The sequence below is a fragment of the Rhinatrema bivittatum genome, chromosome 3 (assembly GCF_901001135.1).
Source record: "Rhinatrema bivittatum chromosome 3, aRhiBiv1.1, whole genome shotgun sequence".
Taxonomy (NCBI): Eukaryota; Metazoa; Chordata; class Amphibia; order Gymnophiona; family Rhinatrematidae; genus Rhinatrema; species Rhinatrema bivittatum.
Genome location: NC_042617.1, coordinates 416899624 through 416915327, shown reverse-complemented (window position 1 = coordinate 416915327; position 15704 = coordinate 416899624). Strand labels below are relative to the sequence as shown.

General features: G+C 49.3%; 1 protein-coding gene across 8 annotated transcripts in view; it reads right to left on the bottom strand.

The window, feature by feature from the left end:
- LOC115087952 (glutathione S-transferase A4-like) overlaps window positions 1–15704 on the bottom strand; it is a 76469-nt gene that overhangs the window by 57851 nt on the left and 2914 nt on the right. For 6 of the 8 annotated variants that reach the window (XM_029595726.1, XM_029595724.1, XM_029595723.1 and 3 more), the window contains 2 exons: window positions 14320–14416; window positions 11478–11529 (listed from right to left, as the gene is read on the bottom strand). In XM_029595726.1, the coding sequence (XP_029451586.1) occupies window positions 11478–11529; window positions 14320–14406 (139 nt within the window). In that variant the 5' untranslated portion in view covers window positions 14407–14416. Of the gene's footprint in view, window positions 1–11477; window positions 11530–13378; window positions 13441–14319; window positions 14417–15704 lie in introns of those variants that run through there. The other 2 variants (XM_029595730.1, XM_029595731.1) reach the window with 2 other exon arrangements.

Sequence of the window (15704 nt, the reverse complement as noted above, 5' to 3'; positions counted from 1 at the left end):
GCTCAAAATTATAAGTAAACCTTAATGAAAATAGCAAGGCAGGCTTTGCAGAGGATCTACAAGACAATGCTTGGCCAATATCCATGTTAGAATTACTGGCTAGTTAGATTATAGAGCCTTGTGGTTAGGCATGAGAAAGGTGGGTGCTGGAGGGAATATGAGGAGATCTTGTATAGTCTTCTACCCAAGATGGAGGCGTACAAAGGAGGAAGACAAAAAAAAAAAGAAACCACACACACACTTCTCTTCTGGTTAAGGAGAAATTTTGTAGGTGTAACATTGTGGCTAGCTGGAGTTTATCCTTAGTTTACATAGCATAACTGGGCAGAGTGGATGGGCTGGACAGTCTTTCTGCCATCAATTACTAGGTTACCAATTTTTTTTTTTTATTTTTTTTTTTTAAACAAAGACCAATAGCAAGTTTATCTAGAAACTATTTTCTAACAAATACATAAAAAGGGGCTGATTTCAGTGGCACTGCTACACAGCCATGCAAACAGGACCTAGGTTCATTCCTGAGCCAGGGCTTCCACTCGCAGAGGCCTGCCAGGAGATACCACAGAGGCAGCATTCAAAGCCCCTGTGTGGTGAGGGAGCAGTGGTGGCACCTAGTGGCCGGATTTAGGGCCATGATTACAGGATAGAACAAGCACTGGGGGAAAACAAAGATCTATACTTGCATTCCCTAGGCTCGAGGAAAGATGAGATGGGGAGACATGAGAGACATGTAAATACCTCCAAGGTTTCCATGTACAGGAAAGTGAGGCTCTTTCAACAGAAAAGATGCTCTAGAACAAGGTGAAGGTGAAAGGAGATAGACACAGGAGTCATCTTTGGAAACATTTCTTTACAGAGAAGGTACTGGATGTATGGAATCACCTCCCACTGGAGGTGGTGCAGACAAAAACAGCATCTGGATTCTTGAAAGCATGGGAGAAATAAAGGGGATCACTAAAGGAAGTGATGGGCAGACTGGATAGGCAAATTGGGAAAGGATATAAACATGGGGGGGTGGGGAGGGAAGATTCCTGCTTCATCGTGATTGAAGGCTCGTGGCACTGGGAAAGAGATAATATAAAAGGACTGGTATGTAGTAAAACAATTCTTGTTGTATAGCGTTTGCCACTATTCTGTAACCAAGGACTTGTGAACGCAGTGTTTTATATCATGGAACCGACTGCAAAGTGAAGCACTCTTTTTCCCAAAGGCTGCCCTGCTAATAACTACTTCTTGATAAGTGTATGGCTAGACTTACAAGTTTGTGCTTTATACATTTAACTGATGCTAAAGCTTCCTCTGCAATGAATGTGGAAATGGATCTGGTACAATGGGATTTAATGAACCGCAGACATTTTTTCCACATAGTTTATAAGCTTCTGAAATTGCAGGGTTTATCCACCTGCAAAGAGGGCTTTGTTGCTGGTAATTCCTTTTTCATTAGGAGCATACAAATCACACACCTGGTCATTTGTTTTTGTAAATAATATTTTAATGATAGCTTAACATCTAAGGAACTCAATATTTTTTCTCTCTGTTTTGGGGATTATGCCACTTTTGACCATACAATATCTTGATTAATATGAATCTCAGAATAAAAAGCAAGTTTGCTTACCATAAACTATGTTCTCTGTAGACAGTAGGATGAGTTAGCCATGATATGTGGGGCAATATCCTCCAATGGCATTCAATGGACCCTTCATCTCATACAGCTTCTTCACTACAGAGCATATGCGGGAGCTCTGCTTAAGTATTGCCTCATGAGCCCCTCAATTTTAGAGCTAAGCTGTAGCTATGAAGTTGACTCTCCAGAGAGGTGGCAGGTATTCAGCATCGCTAATTCATCAGAAAAAAACTGTCTCTCTCCATCAACAAGCTAGGCTGAACTAGCCATGAATTGTGGGGAGTCCCAAGATAAGGGTTGCAGTGCAGCACTTACTGAAAACCCAACCCAAACCCCACCATGGAGAGTGGACTACTGGGTGAACAGGCTGCACAAAGATTGCTTGTGCAAACTTACTGTCACTTCTCAATAAACTGTAATGGGACACGAAGGTGTAAACTGATGACCAAGTCGCACCTTTGTAAGTATCCTTGACAGACATGGCTTTTAGATGAGCCACCAGTTTTAACCATGGCTCTCACTTGATAAGCTTTTAATGAGTCTGCAATCTGGAGACCAGCAAGTGCACAATATCCAATATAGTTTGCTAGCTAGTTGGACAAAGTGACTTAATTGCCATGTCCAGATGGTTAGGATCATAAGATGAATAGTCAAGATGCCTGACAATGTAGCAGAGTTCTCTTTTGGTATAAGCCAAGACTCTTATAGTCCAATGAATGAAGGGCTTTCCCCCCCCCCCCCCTTCATGGGCATCGGTAACATGACTTGATTTATAAGAAAGGATGACACCGCCTTTGGTAGAAACTTGGGGTGGTTTGGAGCATCACCTTACTGTGGAAGAACTACATGTATGGACAGTAATGTACCAATACCTGAAGCTCACCGACTCTCCTAGCTGACATCATAACAAGGAATAACTCTCCAAATAAAAAACTTCAAAGAAATCAACTCCACAGTTAAAAGGGTGGCTTCATAAGCTGCGCCAGACCATATTAAGGTCCGATGGAACAGGTGGTTTGGCCACAGCGGGTGGTCACTAAAGGATGAATGGATATCAGTTTATCCTCCATTTGAATATGGTAGGCAGCTATCGTACTGAGTTGCAGCCCAGACAAGGTACCAAGTCCCTAGAAGGAAAGAGAATAAGCACTGAAGCAGCTCCTGTGATTTGCAAACAGGTCCAAGGAGCTTTGACAACTCCAGAACGAAAACAGTTTTCATTTAAAACTAATTCCTTCTTGTTGAGGGATTCCTGGCAGATACCAATGTCTTCCACTTCCCTGGGTAGGGATAGGGATGCGATCACAGAGCACTCAGAATCCATGCTGTCAAGTTGAGCGAGAGGAGGTTTGGAAGATACAGATGGCCTTCGAGTCAATAAGGTCAGATTGGTCCCTAGAGGAATCAGGCACTGATGGTTAATTGTATGCATGAGAACCACAATTGTCTGGACCATGCCCCCTACAATAATACTGAATCACGCAAGTCTGATCTTTGAGCACTTTTTACATTGTCCTGGTTATTTAACAGAATCTGTGGAAAAATATTGAGATCTGCATGCCAGATGAGCAGAAAAGCATCTGGAGTGGATCAGAGTTTGCTTGGAAGAATGAAGCTAATCTTCCCACTTTTCTGCTTTCCTCTGTCATGAGGATGTTAATCAACATGCATCCCTAAAGGTTGAACCAGCGCGTCCACTCCCTCCGAGCAATGCTTCCTCCACCGGCTGAAGAACCAGGGAGCCTTGGCGTTGGCTAGCGTCGCCATGAGGTCCAGGTGAGGGGGACCCCACCTGTGCACGATTAGGTCCATCGCTGCGTCTGACAACTCCCACTCGCCGGGATCGAGATGCTGTCGACTGAGGAAGTCTGCTTGAACATTCTCCTTGCCCACTATGTGGGAGGCCGCCAGGCGATCTAAGTGCCCCTCTGCCCAGAGAAAGAGCTTGCCAGCCTCTAGTGCCATTAGACCCCTGGTCCCCAACCCTGTCCTGGGGGCCCACCAGCCAGTCAGGTTTTCAGAATATCCACAATGAATATGCATGAGAGAAAATTTGCATGTTATGGAGGCAGTGCATGCAAATTCTCTCATATGCATATTCATTGTGGATATCCTAAAAACTCGACTGGCTGGTGGGCCCCCAGGACAGGGTTGGGGACCACTGCACTAGACGACTTCGAGTCCCCCCCTATCGATTTATGTAGGCCACAGTGGTGGAATTGTCTGATAACACCTGGACTGCCTTGTGGCGAATCAGGGGAAGAAAAAATTTGAGGGCCAGGCGCACCGCCCAGGCTTCCAGACGATTGATGTGCCACCGTGACTGGGACAGGGACCAGAAACCTTGAGTCGTTTGATATTGGCAGATGGCCCCCCAACCAGAGAGGCTGGCATCCATCATAACTATGACCCATGAGGGAGTCAGGAGAGGCATCCCCTTGAGGAGGTGTGCTGGGGAAAACCACATTGTATATTGGCGATGGTAGAGTCAGAGAGGGAGAATCTCCTGGTACTGCTCGGACATCTGCTTCCAGCGGGATAACAATGCTTTCTGTAAAGGACGCATATGTGCAAATGCCCAGGAGACCAGATCGATCATGGAAGCCATGGTCCCCAGGACCTGCAGGTAATCCCACGCCGTGGGAAGCGGTAGAGACACGAAACTGTTCAACTGATCGATCAGGCCGAGTGCCTGCGAGTCCGAAAGAAATACTTTCCCAACCCGAGTGTTGAAAAGAGCGCCCAGGAATTCCAGCTCTTGTGAGGATCTCCCCCAATTCCTGGAGTCTCAACAGGGAGTGACAAACCGCGGGCCACTTGGAACGGCCGCAAGGGGACACGATATATAGATCCGGCAGGTCCAGGGCAAACTAACGTGTAGCAGTGTTCTATCACCTCGAGGACCCAGAGATCGGATGTGATTTTGGCCCACTCCTCGTGAACCAGAGAAAGACGCCCACCTAAGTTTCATGCGGAGGAATGGACCGGCCGAATCTCATTGGGGAGTTGACTTGGTGGTCGCCGTCTCGGAAACCTCGACGGCCACGAAAGGAATGCGACCACGACTGGGACCTGGACACGCCTCCTCTAGGGAAGGAGCCACACGCCCTGTTGCCATACCGGCGGTTCCCCCTGAAGCGAGTGCGAGTCGGGAAGAAAGACTTAGACTGGGACGGTCCTCTGGCAGCTTGTGGACCTCGTTCTCACCCAAGGATTTAATAAGCTGCTCCAGGACCTCACCAAAGAATAACTTGCCCTTGAAGGGAAGAGTGCCCAATTGAGCCTTCAATGAAGCGTCAGCAGACCAATTACGTAGCCAGAGAAGACGTCTGGCCAAGACAGTGGAAACCATAGCCTTTGCCTGGACTCAAAGCAAGTCGTAGAGGGCATCCGCACCATAGGCTATAGCGCCCTCCAAAGACTCGGCCTGCTCTGCCTCTGCAGACGGGAGGTCCTGGGTGCTGAATAACTGTTGCATCCACCTAAGGCTTGCCCGCTGCATAAGACTGCTGCAGATTGTCGCCCGGACTCCGAGAGCTAAAACCTCAAAAATGCGCTTCAAATAAAATTCAAGCTTACGGTCCTGCACATCCCGTAATGCTGTGGCACTCACCACCGGAATGGTGGTACGCTTTGTTACCGCGGTGACAGAAGAATCCATTTTCAGAATAGTCAACATTTCCAGGCAGTCCTCAGGAAGCGGGTAGAGCTTTTCCATAGCCCTACCAACTCGAAGACCCGTCTCTGGGGACTCCCATTCCCGGAGGAGGAGCAAGCGGTGCATCAGATGGAACGGGAAAATAGGTGGTAATGCCCTGAGTCCCGCCAGGACCGGGTCCACGTTTGGCGTCATCGCCGCCGCCACAGAGTCATCTGGTGGGGCATCAATTCCCAATTCCTGGAGAACAAAGGGAATAAGAGGCTCCAGCTCCTCCCGCTGAAACAAACGCAGGACACTGGGATCGTCGCCTTTGAGCGGGGGGGGGGGGGGGCCTGGGACCACCCGAACCGAGCCCCGAGGGTCTGGAATCGCAGTGGGAGATGGCACGGGCAAACTAGGAATTTTTGGGGGAGGGGGAACTATTGGGGGGGGTCCTACCTCCCTCTGTAGGCTAGTCAAGTATGATTCATGTAATAAAAGAACAAATTCCGAAGAAAAACAGGCCCGGGCCAATTTTTCCACGGGGGGGGGGGGCCCGAATCCCCTCCCCGAGAGCGAACCGGGCTCAAATCGGGGGGTAAAAGTGAAGAAACTGGATCCCCTGCCCCAGGAGCAGTATCTGTTTCCTCAGAAACACTTAAAATGGCTGCTGTTCCTGGGACGGGAACGGCCTGGCTACGCGACGAGGAGCCCGTCCTCAAGCAGCTTGCAGTGCCGAAGAGGAGCCTCCCCCCCCCCCCCCCTCGAAAGGCACTTGGAGCACACCCCCTCGTGGGAGAGTCGGGAGGCAGACTCCACACGCTAAACAGCAGTGAGGCCGTGGCATGAAGCAGGGAAACAGCTGCGATACAAAGAGAAACAGCTGACCGGGGAGCCCCTGAGGAGATGGGTGGGAGATCGAACCCTGCTCCCTCCTCACAAAAATCTGCTGCCTTTTTGGGTTTTTTTCTCACTAGCAAAGTCTAAATTTTTTAACTGCTGGAAGGTCCTCTGTGAAATAAATGATTTTTTTTTTACACTCACAGACAGGGGAATTCACATCCCTGACAGTCCAACGAGGAATGGGCATCTCGGGGCACGGCAGCAGAAAAATGTCGAGATGGCGCAGTCTTCGACCTTCTTCGGACTTCTTCAAACCTTCCGTGGTTGGCAAGGATATGGTTTGGTTGAGGTGGAAATGTGAGACTACTTTGGGTAAGAAGGAAGGAACCGTGCGAAGATGGATAGCCCCTGGAGTGATTCTGAGAAACAGATCGTGGCAGGACAGCACTTGTAGCTCAGAGATGCGGCGTGCTGAGCATACGGCCAGCAAGAACACCATCTTCAAGGTTAACAACCGGAGGGACAGGCCTCGGAGGGGTCTAAAGGCGGGTCCCGTCTGGAATTCCAAGACTAGGTTGAGGTTCCACAGGGGCACTGGCCACTTCAGCGGCAGGCGAATGTGTTTGACTCCTTTCAGGAAACGTGAAACGTCTGGGTGTGTGGCAATGCTATTGCCGGCACTCCTGAGGCCGTAGCAGGATAGCGCTGCCACCTGAACCTTGATTGAACTGAGGGACAGACCCTTCTGAAGTCCATCTTGCAGGAAATCCAGAATGATGGGGATTTTAGTGGCATGCGGATTAGTGCTGCGAGTTTCGCACCAGGCTTCAAATACTCTCCAGATCCTTATATAAGTTAGTGATGTGGAGAACTTGCATGCTCGGAGGAGTGTGTCTATTACCGGCCCCGAGTATCCCCTTTTCTTCAGTCGAGCCCTTTCAATGGCCAGACCGTAAGAGAGAATTGAGCTGGATTCTCGTGGAGGATGGGACCTTGTCTCAGCAGGTCCCTGTGTGGAGGCAGGGGTAGTGGATTCCCTGCCAACAGTCTTCTCATGTCTGCGTACCAGGATCTTCTTGGCCAGTCCGGGGCCACTAGAAGAACTAGGCCTCTGTGCCGCTGAATCTTGTGTATAATGGCGCCCAGCAGGGGCCATGGAGGAATGGCATATAGCAGGATCCCCTGAGGCCATGGCTGTACTAGAGCGTCGATCCCGTGGGAGAGAGGATCTCGTCTGCGACTGAAGTATCTGGGTACTTAAGCATTGGACCTGTCCGCTAGTAGGTCCATGCCCGGAGTCCCCCACTGATCCACAATCATCTGGAAAGCTGTGGGTGACAGCTGCCATTCCCCTGGGTTTAGGCTTTCCCTGCTAAGGAAGTCTGCCGTGGTGTTGTCCTTCCCGGCGATGTGGACGGCGAAGATGTCCTGGAGATTCGCCTCCGCCCAAGCCATCAGGGAGGCTATTTCTAAGGATACCTGTCGGCTTCTGGTTCCGCCCTATCAGTTGATGGATGTCGGTTGATGTATGCCAAACCACCTGTTCCACAGACATCACTCTGACTGCTCTGTCTCAAAGTCTGTGGGCAAATTGCAGGCATGCTAACCTGACTGCCCGTGCCTCTAGTCGGTTGATGTTCCACTCCGACTCTACTCTGTTCCACCGCCCCTGGGCGGTTAGCTCTTCGCAGTGGGCTCCCCAGCCGCTCAGGCTGGCATCTGTAGTGAGCAGGGTCCAGGATGGGGAGGACATCCTTGACCCCCGGCTCATGTGGCCGGGCTGCAGCCACCACCGTAACTGATTCCGTACTCTGGCCGGTAGAGGTAGATGCACGGTGTAGTTCCGTAATCGTGGACGCCAACGAGATAGGAGGGCGCGCTGTAATGGTCTCATATGGGCCCGTGCCCATGGTATCACTTCCAGAGTGGAGGCCATTAGGCCGAGGACCTGTAGGTAATCCCAAGCTGTGGGCCGAGCGGTGCGTAGCAGATTCTGCAAGCAATCTCGGAGTTTCGATTTCCTCTTGGAGGTCAGGCTGATCTTGTCTTCCTGGGTGTCGAATCGGACCCCTAGGTATTCCAGCGACTGCGAAGGCTGTAAGGAACTCTTGTGTATGTTGACTACCCATCCTAGGCTTTCCAGGAGAGATATAACTCGGATGGTTGCCTGGTGGCTCTCCTCCAGTGACTTTGCCCGGATCAGCCAATCATCTAGGTAGGGATGGACGAGAATGCCTTCCTTTCTGAGTGACGCCGCCACCACTACTATTACCTTGGTAAAGGTCCGAGGTGCGGTGGCTAACCCGAAGGGTAGAGCCTGGAACTGAAAGTGCTGACCCAGGACTTTGAAGCGTAAGTAACGCTGGTGATCCCGATGAATTGGGATATGCAAATAGGCCTCCGACAGATCCAGAGATGTGAGATACTCCCCTGGCTGTATTGCGCTTCGGACCGACCGCAGAGTTTCCATGCGAAATCCTGGGACCCGTAAGTGCCGGTTGAATGACTTGAGGTCCAGGACGGGTCTGAAGGTACCCCCCTTCTTGGGGACAATGAAATAAATGGAGTAATGCCCAGAATTTATGTCCCATGCAGGCACTGGGATTATGGCTTTTAGGGACAGGAGTCTCTCCAAGGTAGCTGCCAGAGCCGCCCTCTTGAGGGGTGGACACGGTGATTCCACAAACTTGTCCGGATGGGAGATGAAGGAAGTCCAGGTAATACCCTTCCCGGACAATGGCGAGGACCCACTGGTCCGAAGTAATCTCGATCCACCTGTGGTAAAATAGGGTTAGCCTGCCCCCTATGGCCTCTTCCCCCAGATGGGTCGGCTGATTCTCATTGTGGGGTGCGGCCGGGGCCCGACCCCGAGCCGGTTCCCCTCTTGTTGTGCCTGGTCCGAAAACGAGGTGCTTGGTAGAGGGCCCTGTAAGGATTGAAGCGTTGAGAGCTTCTACCTCTGGATGGTCTAGGAAAAGGGCGCTGGGTCCTCCTTAACCTGTCTTCGGGCAGACAGGGTAAGGGAGATGCGCCCCATTTGTTAGCCAGTTTCTCGAGGTCGCTGCCGAACAGGAGGGATCCCTTAAAGGGCATTCTCATGAGGCGAGACTTGGAGGAGAAGTCGGCCGACCAATTACGTAGCCAGAGGTGTCTTCTGGCTGCCACTGAGGATGACACTCCTTTGGCTGCCGTACAAACTAGGTCGGAGGCAGCGTCAGTGAGGAACGAGAGGGCTGATTCAATTTCTTCTCCCGGGGTGTTGTTTCTGGCTTGTGATAAGCAGGAGCGTATCACCACCGTGCAGCCGGTCGCAATTCGTAGGGACATGGCTGCCACCTCAAAGGCTTGTTTCAGAATGGCGTCCATGCGCCGGTCATGTGCATCCTTGAGGGCCGCCCCTCCCTCCACCGGAATGGTGGTACGCTTCACAATTGCGCCAACTATGGCATCTACCAACGGGCACGCCAGCAGCTCCTTGGTTGCCGGGTCTAGGGGGTACATGCTAGACAAAGCCCGACCCCCTTTGAATGAAGCCTCCAGCGCATTCCACTCCAGATCGATTAACTGTTGTGCCGCTTGTAGAAGGGGAAAATGGGGAGCCGTTTGGCACAGGCCCTCTAGCAGGGGGTTCATCCTCGGTTCCCCTGGGGTGCCCTGGCCCGGGATAGCCAGCTCCAACAGGCATTGAGAGACCAGGTCTGGAAGGTCCTCCTTAGGAAAGAAGCGTCTCATGGTTCGATACAGTTCTATCCCCGAGGGAAGTTCTCCCTCCTCGGGGGGGGTTCGCCTTCTTCCTCAGAATAATCTGAGTCCCCAAAAGTGGGGCTTCCGGGTGGTGGGTGGCCATGGCTAGGTCTGGAGGGTCCAGGGGCAGGGTCATCTAGTACGTAAGGGTCCGGTCGAGGATCAGACTGCATTTTAACGAAGGCATGAATCCCCTTAAACAATTCCACCCAGGAGAGTGAGGCAGGTTCTAGCCGTAGGGGCCCCAGGTCAGTGGGGTTCCCTGGCTGCTCACCACGGCCTGCTAGGTTCGGGGTGTTCCCCGAGGAACTGGCAGTCAAACTGGGCTGTGACCGGCCCTGGCCTGGAACTCCCAGGGCCTCCTCACATTTGGCACATAGGGAGTCTGCTTCCTCACTCTGTGTGGCTCTGAGGTGGCATGCTGAGCAGAGGCCTAGAGCTCTTATGCCTGACTCTGGAGGTGCCGGCTCTGCGGCCGCAGGGGCTCTCATACGCTCCATAACGTCTGATTCCCTATCAACGTGCGCCGATCAATATGCACCTATGCCTATGAGTATGCGCCTATGACTGTGCGCCTCTGAACGTGCGCTTACAATGCGCGTAGCAATGTGTGCCTATCATACGCGCCCGTCGCCCCGCGTAGCTCAAGGCGGCGAACCAGGGCGGATCGGCAAGTAGGCAGGCAAGATGGCGATCTCCTTTGCGGGCTGCCACGAAGGCAGGCCCTGCTAATCCTCGCTCTTCGGAGACCAGTAAAGTAAAGATGTACACCTTACCTGATCTTCGGCGCTTCCCGGCTGCGACCCGGGCGGTCTCCGGCTGCAGGGGGAGAGGGTAAGTACCGTCACCGCCGCGCTCGAGGAAGTGCACCCGCTGCCTCTATGCCACGCCCGAACTCGTCTCGTTCAGGGACTAAGTCCTCACCGGGACCGAGGCTGCCTCTATGCCACGCCCGAGCCCTTCTCACTCGGGGGCTAGGTCCCTGCCGCGATCCGGCCACTGGACCAAGGCGCTTACCTCCGAGGGACCACGGAAATCACCTCGGGAAACAACTAGGGGAGGAACCAGAGGGTATCCCGCAGGAGTGCGGGGCTCGTCTTCAGGTAGGATTTCAGCAAAGAATTTGGAAAAACGCTCAGCGAGCGTAAGGTTGCTCCAAACTGCTTTGGAGACGGAAATTACTGACTTGCTGCACTTCCTGCGGGGTATATGTACACGTGCTGATGTCAGATCCGTCTCCAACTGCTAGCACGAGCACGCTATACCCATTTGTTCTGAGTCCATCTGCTACACGCTAGGAAATACATGAATAGCTTCCAGGTAGAGGTGGTTGAGACAAGGACAGTATCTGAATTCAAGAAAGCATGGGAAAGTAGAGGGAACCTCTAAGGGAGTGGTAGGGATTGGAGAGCTGAATAGTTGGTATGGATGGGAAGACTGAATAGGATGTATGGTCTTTTCCTGCCATCATGGTCTAGGAACAGAACAATAATGTAACCCTCAGAAAAACAGAAGGCACCCTGGCCTCAAGTTTCTAAGCTGTTCAACTCAACATGCAGAGTGCTAGAACACAACATTTTACAATCCACAAATATATTCTAAGTGAGATGCAAAAATACCAATACTCACCATGTAGCAACTGTTCATATTGCTGTCGGGTAGTCAAAAATGTTTCTTCAAACTAGAAAAGAAAGCCATGTAAGATGGTTACACTGATGACCCTTACTTTAAAAAGATGATTGCAATCAACATCAGGGTTGCACTAATTTGGGATGGGGGTGAGAGGCTATGAACAATCCTGAAGGAGGGCACAATGGCTGCCTGATCGAGGACAGGGGAAAAAAAAAAAAAAAGGATGTCTGTGCTGTGCAGTCTTTGTAGCATAGAGGCACTGGAAGCGCAGGAGGGAGGGGGCTGCCAAGGCATAGTGTGGTTGTTGTAAGTATGTTGCAGCTTAGTTATTCATCTCTTTCACCAGGCTAGGGAGAGGAGTTGCTTCCTTTGCAGTAGGGCTGGGAAAAGAACTGCTCCTCTGCAGCAGGCCCAGACATAGGAAGATTTGCTCTCATTGCAGTGTTCCATAACCCAGGAAGAGTTATTACTCTCAGATTCCATCCCAGGTACTCCTGCTGCTGCCAGGTATTTATCTAGCGAGAGAGAGAGAGAGAGAGATCGCAGTTGCTGCCCACCTAGGGCAAAAGAATTGGTGAGATAGGGAGGGGAGTGGCCAGAGAGGAAGGGCAAATAAAAATTAGATAAGCAAAAACACAAAATAAAAAACTACAAAAAAAAAAAAGAGAAAAATTTAATAGAAAAAAGTTAGTGAAAACAGTCAAAAAAATTGAGCCCTAAGCTTTCTACCTCAGCTGGAAGCAACTTTTGAGTCTTCAGGGGCAGGGAACTAACAGAGCTCCACACTGTTAACTCAACTGAGGAAAGGAGGCAAGCTATATCACTTCAGGAGCCAGCCGCCACTTGTTAAGCCTATTTATGTCCATAGAAGAAGGGATGCATGTCTGCCATCTGTGTGTCCAGCCTCCTTTCCTCAGTTGAGCATATATGTGACATCTCCATCTGCTAGCAGGATTGCATAACCCACTTGTATGGACTGGCCTACCTAGACAAAAAGGAACATACGTTCGCATGACTGAGAAAAAGTTTTAAGTTCTACAAGAGACAAAGCTTGAAAAATGAGTTTTTGACCACATCTTTAATAAGTGGATAAAGAAAGTCCAGTTGGGCTCTCAAATTTCATACCTAATCACTAACAGGAACATGTAAATTACTCAATGAGAATAGAGGGCATATCAGTGACAGGAAGACGTGAAAGTAAAAGTATTGGTCTCTTAAATTCAAAGACTATTCTCAGCCAGGCAAGACTTAAACACAGTTAATAGTGCATAATGCCTGAAAATGCAACCCTGGAGGTTCCGGACTTAATTTCCTAACTAAAACACTTAAATTTAGCTTCCAGAACCTTGCTCTTTCTAGATCACCCATTCCTACATGTACCATGACAGCTGGCTCCTCCACAGTATTCTCTAAAATCCTACCTAGATCATGAGTGAGATCTGCTACCTTTGTACCAGGCAGGCAAGTTACCAAGAGATCCTCACACCCACCAGCCACCCAGCTATCTAATTCCTAATGATGGGATTGCTAACTACAATGGAAGTCCTAACCCTTCCTTCCTGGGCACATGCCCCTGGAGAGACAGCCTTGCTGTGAGGATAAGGCATCAACCTAGCTACAGGATCACCTCCTGCCACACCAAGGATGTAATCTTCTTCCCAGTTACATTGCTTCTTCAAAGCAGTCTTTATTTCTACAGAAAAATGTAGAGACTGCTTAGCAGTAAATCTTCCTGGAACAGCCTACGATATATTTTCAAGCATCATGAGAGAAAAATGAAACAGCGGAAAATCTTCAGAGAGATATTGTTACACTTATATGGTTCAGAATGCTAGATAACAGGCTTCTGGTAATTTTAGACAGGTGGTCAATACAATGAATAGCATACTGGAAATGACCTTACTACAGTGAACTTTAAATCCAGTGATCAAGAATCCATCAAGTCTGGTTTTCAGGATATCTATAATAAATATTCATAAGTTAGGTTTGCAAACATTTGGTCTAAGAACAGGTTAATTTGCACATTTTGCTTACTGTGAAAACCAGACCAGTACCTGAGAACTCTGAACAGGATTTTAGAACCACTGCTTTACTATCCTAGTACCTGTAGTTCTGGTAAACACGTACACCATGTCCAACTGTGGTCCAACACCACGGAAAGCAAGTGAAACAGCTGCTCTGGGACATCAGGTCAGAGCATACTGCAGAGAACGGCTACAGCTTTGCCAGGCTCATTATGGAGAGTCTGGCCATAAAGGGGGGGGGAAGCTCCAGAAGATATCAGGGCCAGAACAGTGACATCAGGCTGCATTGGGGGCCATCAGTACGGCAAGGCAGAAGGCCACAATGTGCAAGGTCCACACTGTTGAGCTGAGGGGAAGTACAGAGGATGTCAGGGCCTTTGAGGTAACATGCAAGGAACAGAGTAGTAGCATCAGGCTGCACTGGGGGCTACTAGGTCACACAGCAAGGCAGAAGGTTGCAAAGATGTCATGGTCTGGCAACCCGAGGCTGCAGTGGCAGAGGAAACTGGCCATATCTGCAAGAGTGGTGATCGGAAGAGGGGAAAGAAGGGTGGTGTGGAAGAGGGGTGTTGTAATAGAGATACTTCAATTGCAAATCTTTTGTTTCAGCTAATATTAATTAGAAAAATAATTTTTAAAGGAGGAAACGCAAAAAAAGATGCATCTTGCAGCTGCCTCCAATGAATGATTAATCTAGAAAACTACTTTTTAAATCACTTAACCACGAGTCCCTTGTCTTAAAATGCTCAGTAAATGGATAACATTTCACAGGCACTTTGCATAAACATAATTCTTTAAATAACTTAATAGCAAACCTCAACATTAGCTGTTGCCAGCAACCACCGAATCGACTCCATTCTGCCTCTTCCATTAAAATAGACAAGCTTGGGTTTTGCAGTCATGTTTTGTTATCTAAAAGAAGAAAAAAATATTGAAATAAATATATGGGTTTGGTGTGGCAGCCTTGATTCATTTGATTTTGTAGGGCATCCAGCATATTTAGCATTTACGAGTTCATTTTTTATTTCTGCAAATATTTCTGAAGCCATCTCCACATTTGGATGGCCAATTCTAAAAATACCTAGAGACCATGAACATTTTTGCTCTTAGCCTTTCAGCTATTCTCCTTACCTTGTCTAGTCTATGTAAGCCTCATCCCTGCTTCCCTCATCTATCCTACTGTTCAAGAATAGTCTTATAAGAACATCACTTTTATATTGCTCCACTACCTTGTCCAAGGAATCAGCCCAAATCGATCAGTCTCCATTCACTATCCCTCCTTTATCTTATACAGCAAACTTTTAGCAAATACCAAAATCTGTAACAGGCTAGACATCCTTGAAGGTATGGAAAACGTGAGGATGTATAAGAACGTAAGAATTGCCATATTGGGTCAGACTAAAGGTCCATCAAGCCCAGTATCCGGTTTCCAATAATGGCCAAACTATTTCACAAGTACCTGGCAAGATCCTAAACAGAAAATAGAACCCATGCTATTTTCATGCAGTGATAAGTAGTGGCTATTCCCTAATTAAGACTGAGGAATTGCGTTTGGCAGCTAAAACAGTTATATATTTGGGTTACAAAAACCCAAGGGAGCAGTACAGTTTAGGGGGTGAAGTTCTGTGCATAGAACAAGAGCAGGATCTGAGGGTGATCACATTTGATGATCTTAAGATGGCCAAACAGGTAGATAAGGTGAAAAGAAAAGCCAAAAAAAGACACTTGGTTGCTTCAGGAGAAGAACAGCCAACAGGAAAAGGATGCATCAATGCCTCTGTGTAAGTCTCTGGTGAGACCTCATTGGCAGTACTGTATACACTTCTAGAGATTGCGCCTTCCAAAGGGTATAAACCGAATAAGCTCTCCAGAAGACAGCTACTGAAATAGTTAACGGTGATCATTTCCATACCTCCAAGGAATTAATAAATGCACAGGAAGTGGGCCTCAACAGAAAGAAGGCTTTGCCCCGAGGTGTATAGGATGAGGCCAGGGCCGGTCGCTCTGGTCACGTGGTCTGCCAAGCACAGCCGCGACAGAGCCGTGCTCAGCAGACCATGAGGTATCTTCTGGGCCAGTAACCGGGGAAAATCCCCGGGCCAATCGTTACCCGGAATCCACCCCTGGATGAGGGTAAACTCAGGGGTAATTAAGGAAATGCTTCTTTACAGAGAGAGTAGTGAATGAACAAAATAGCCTC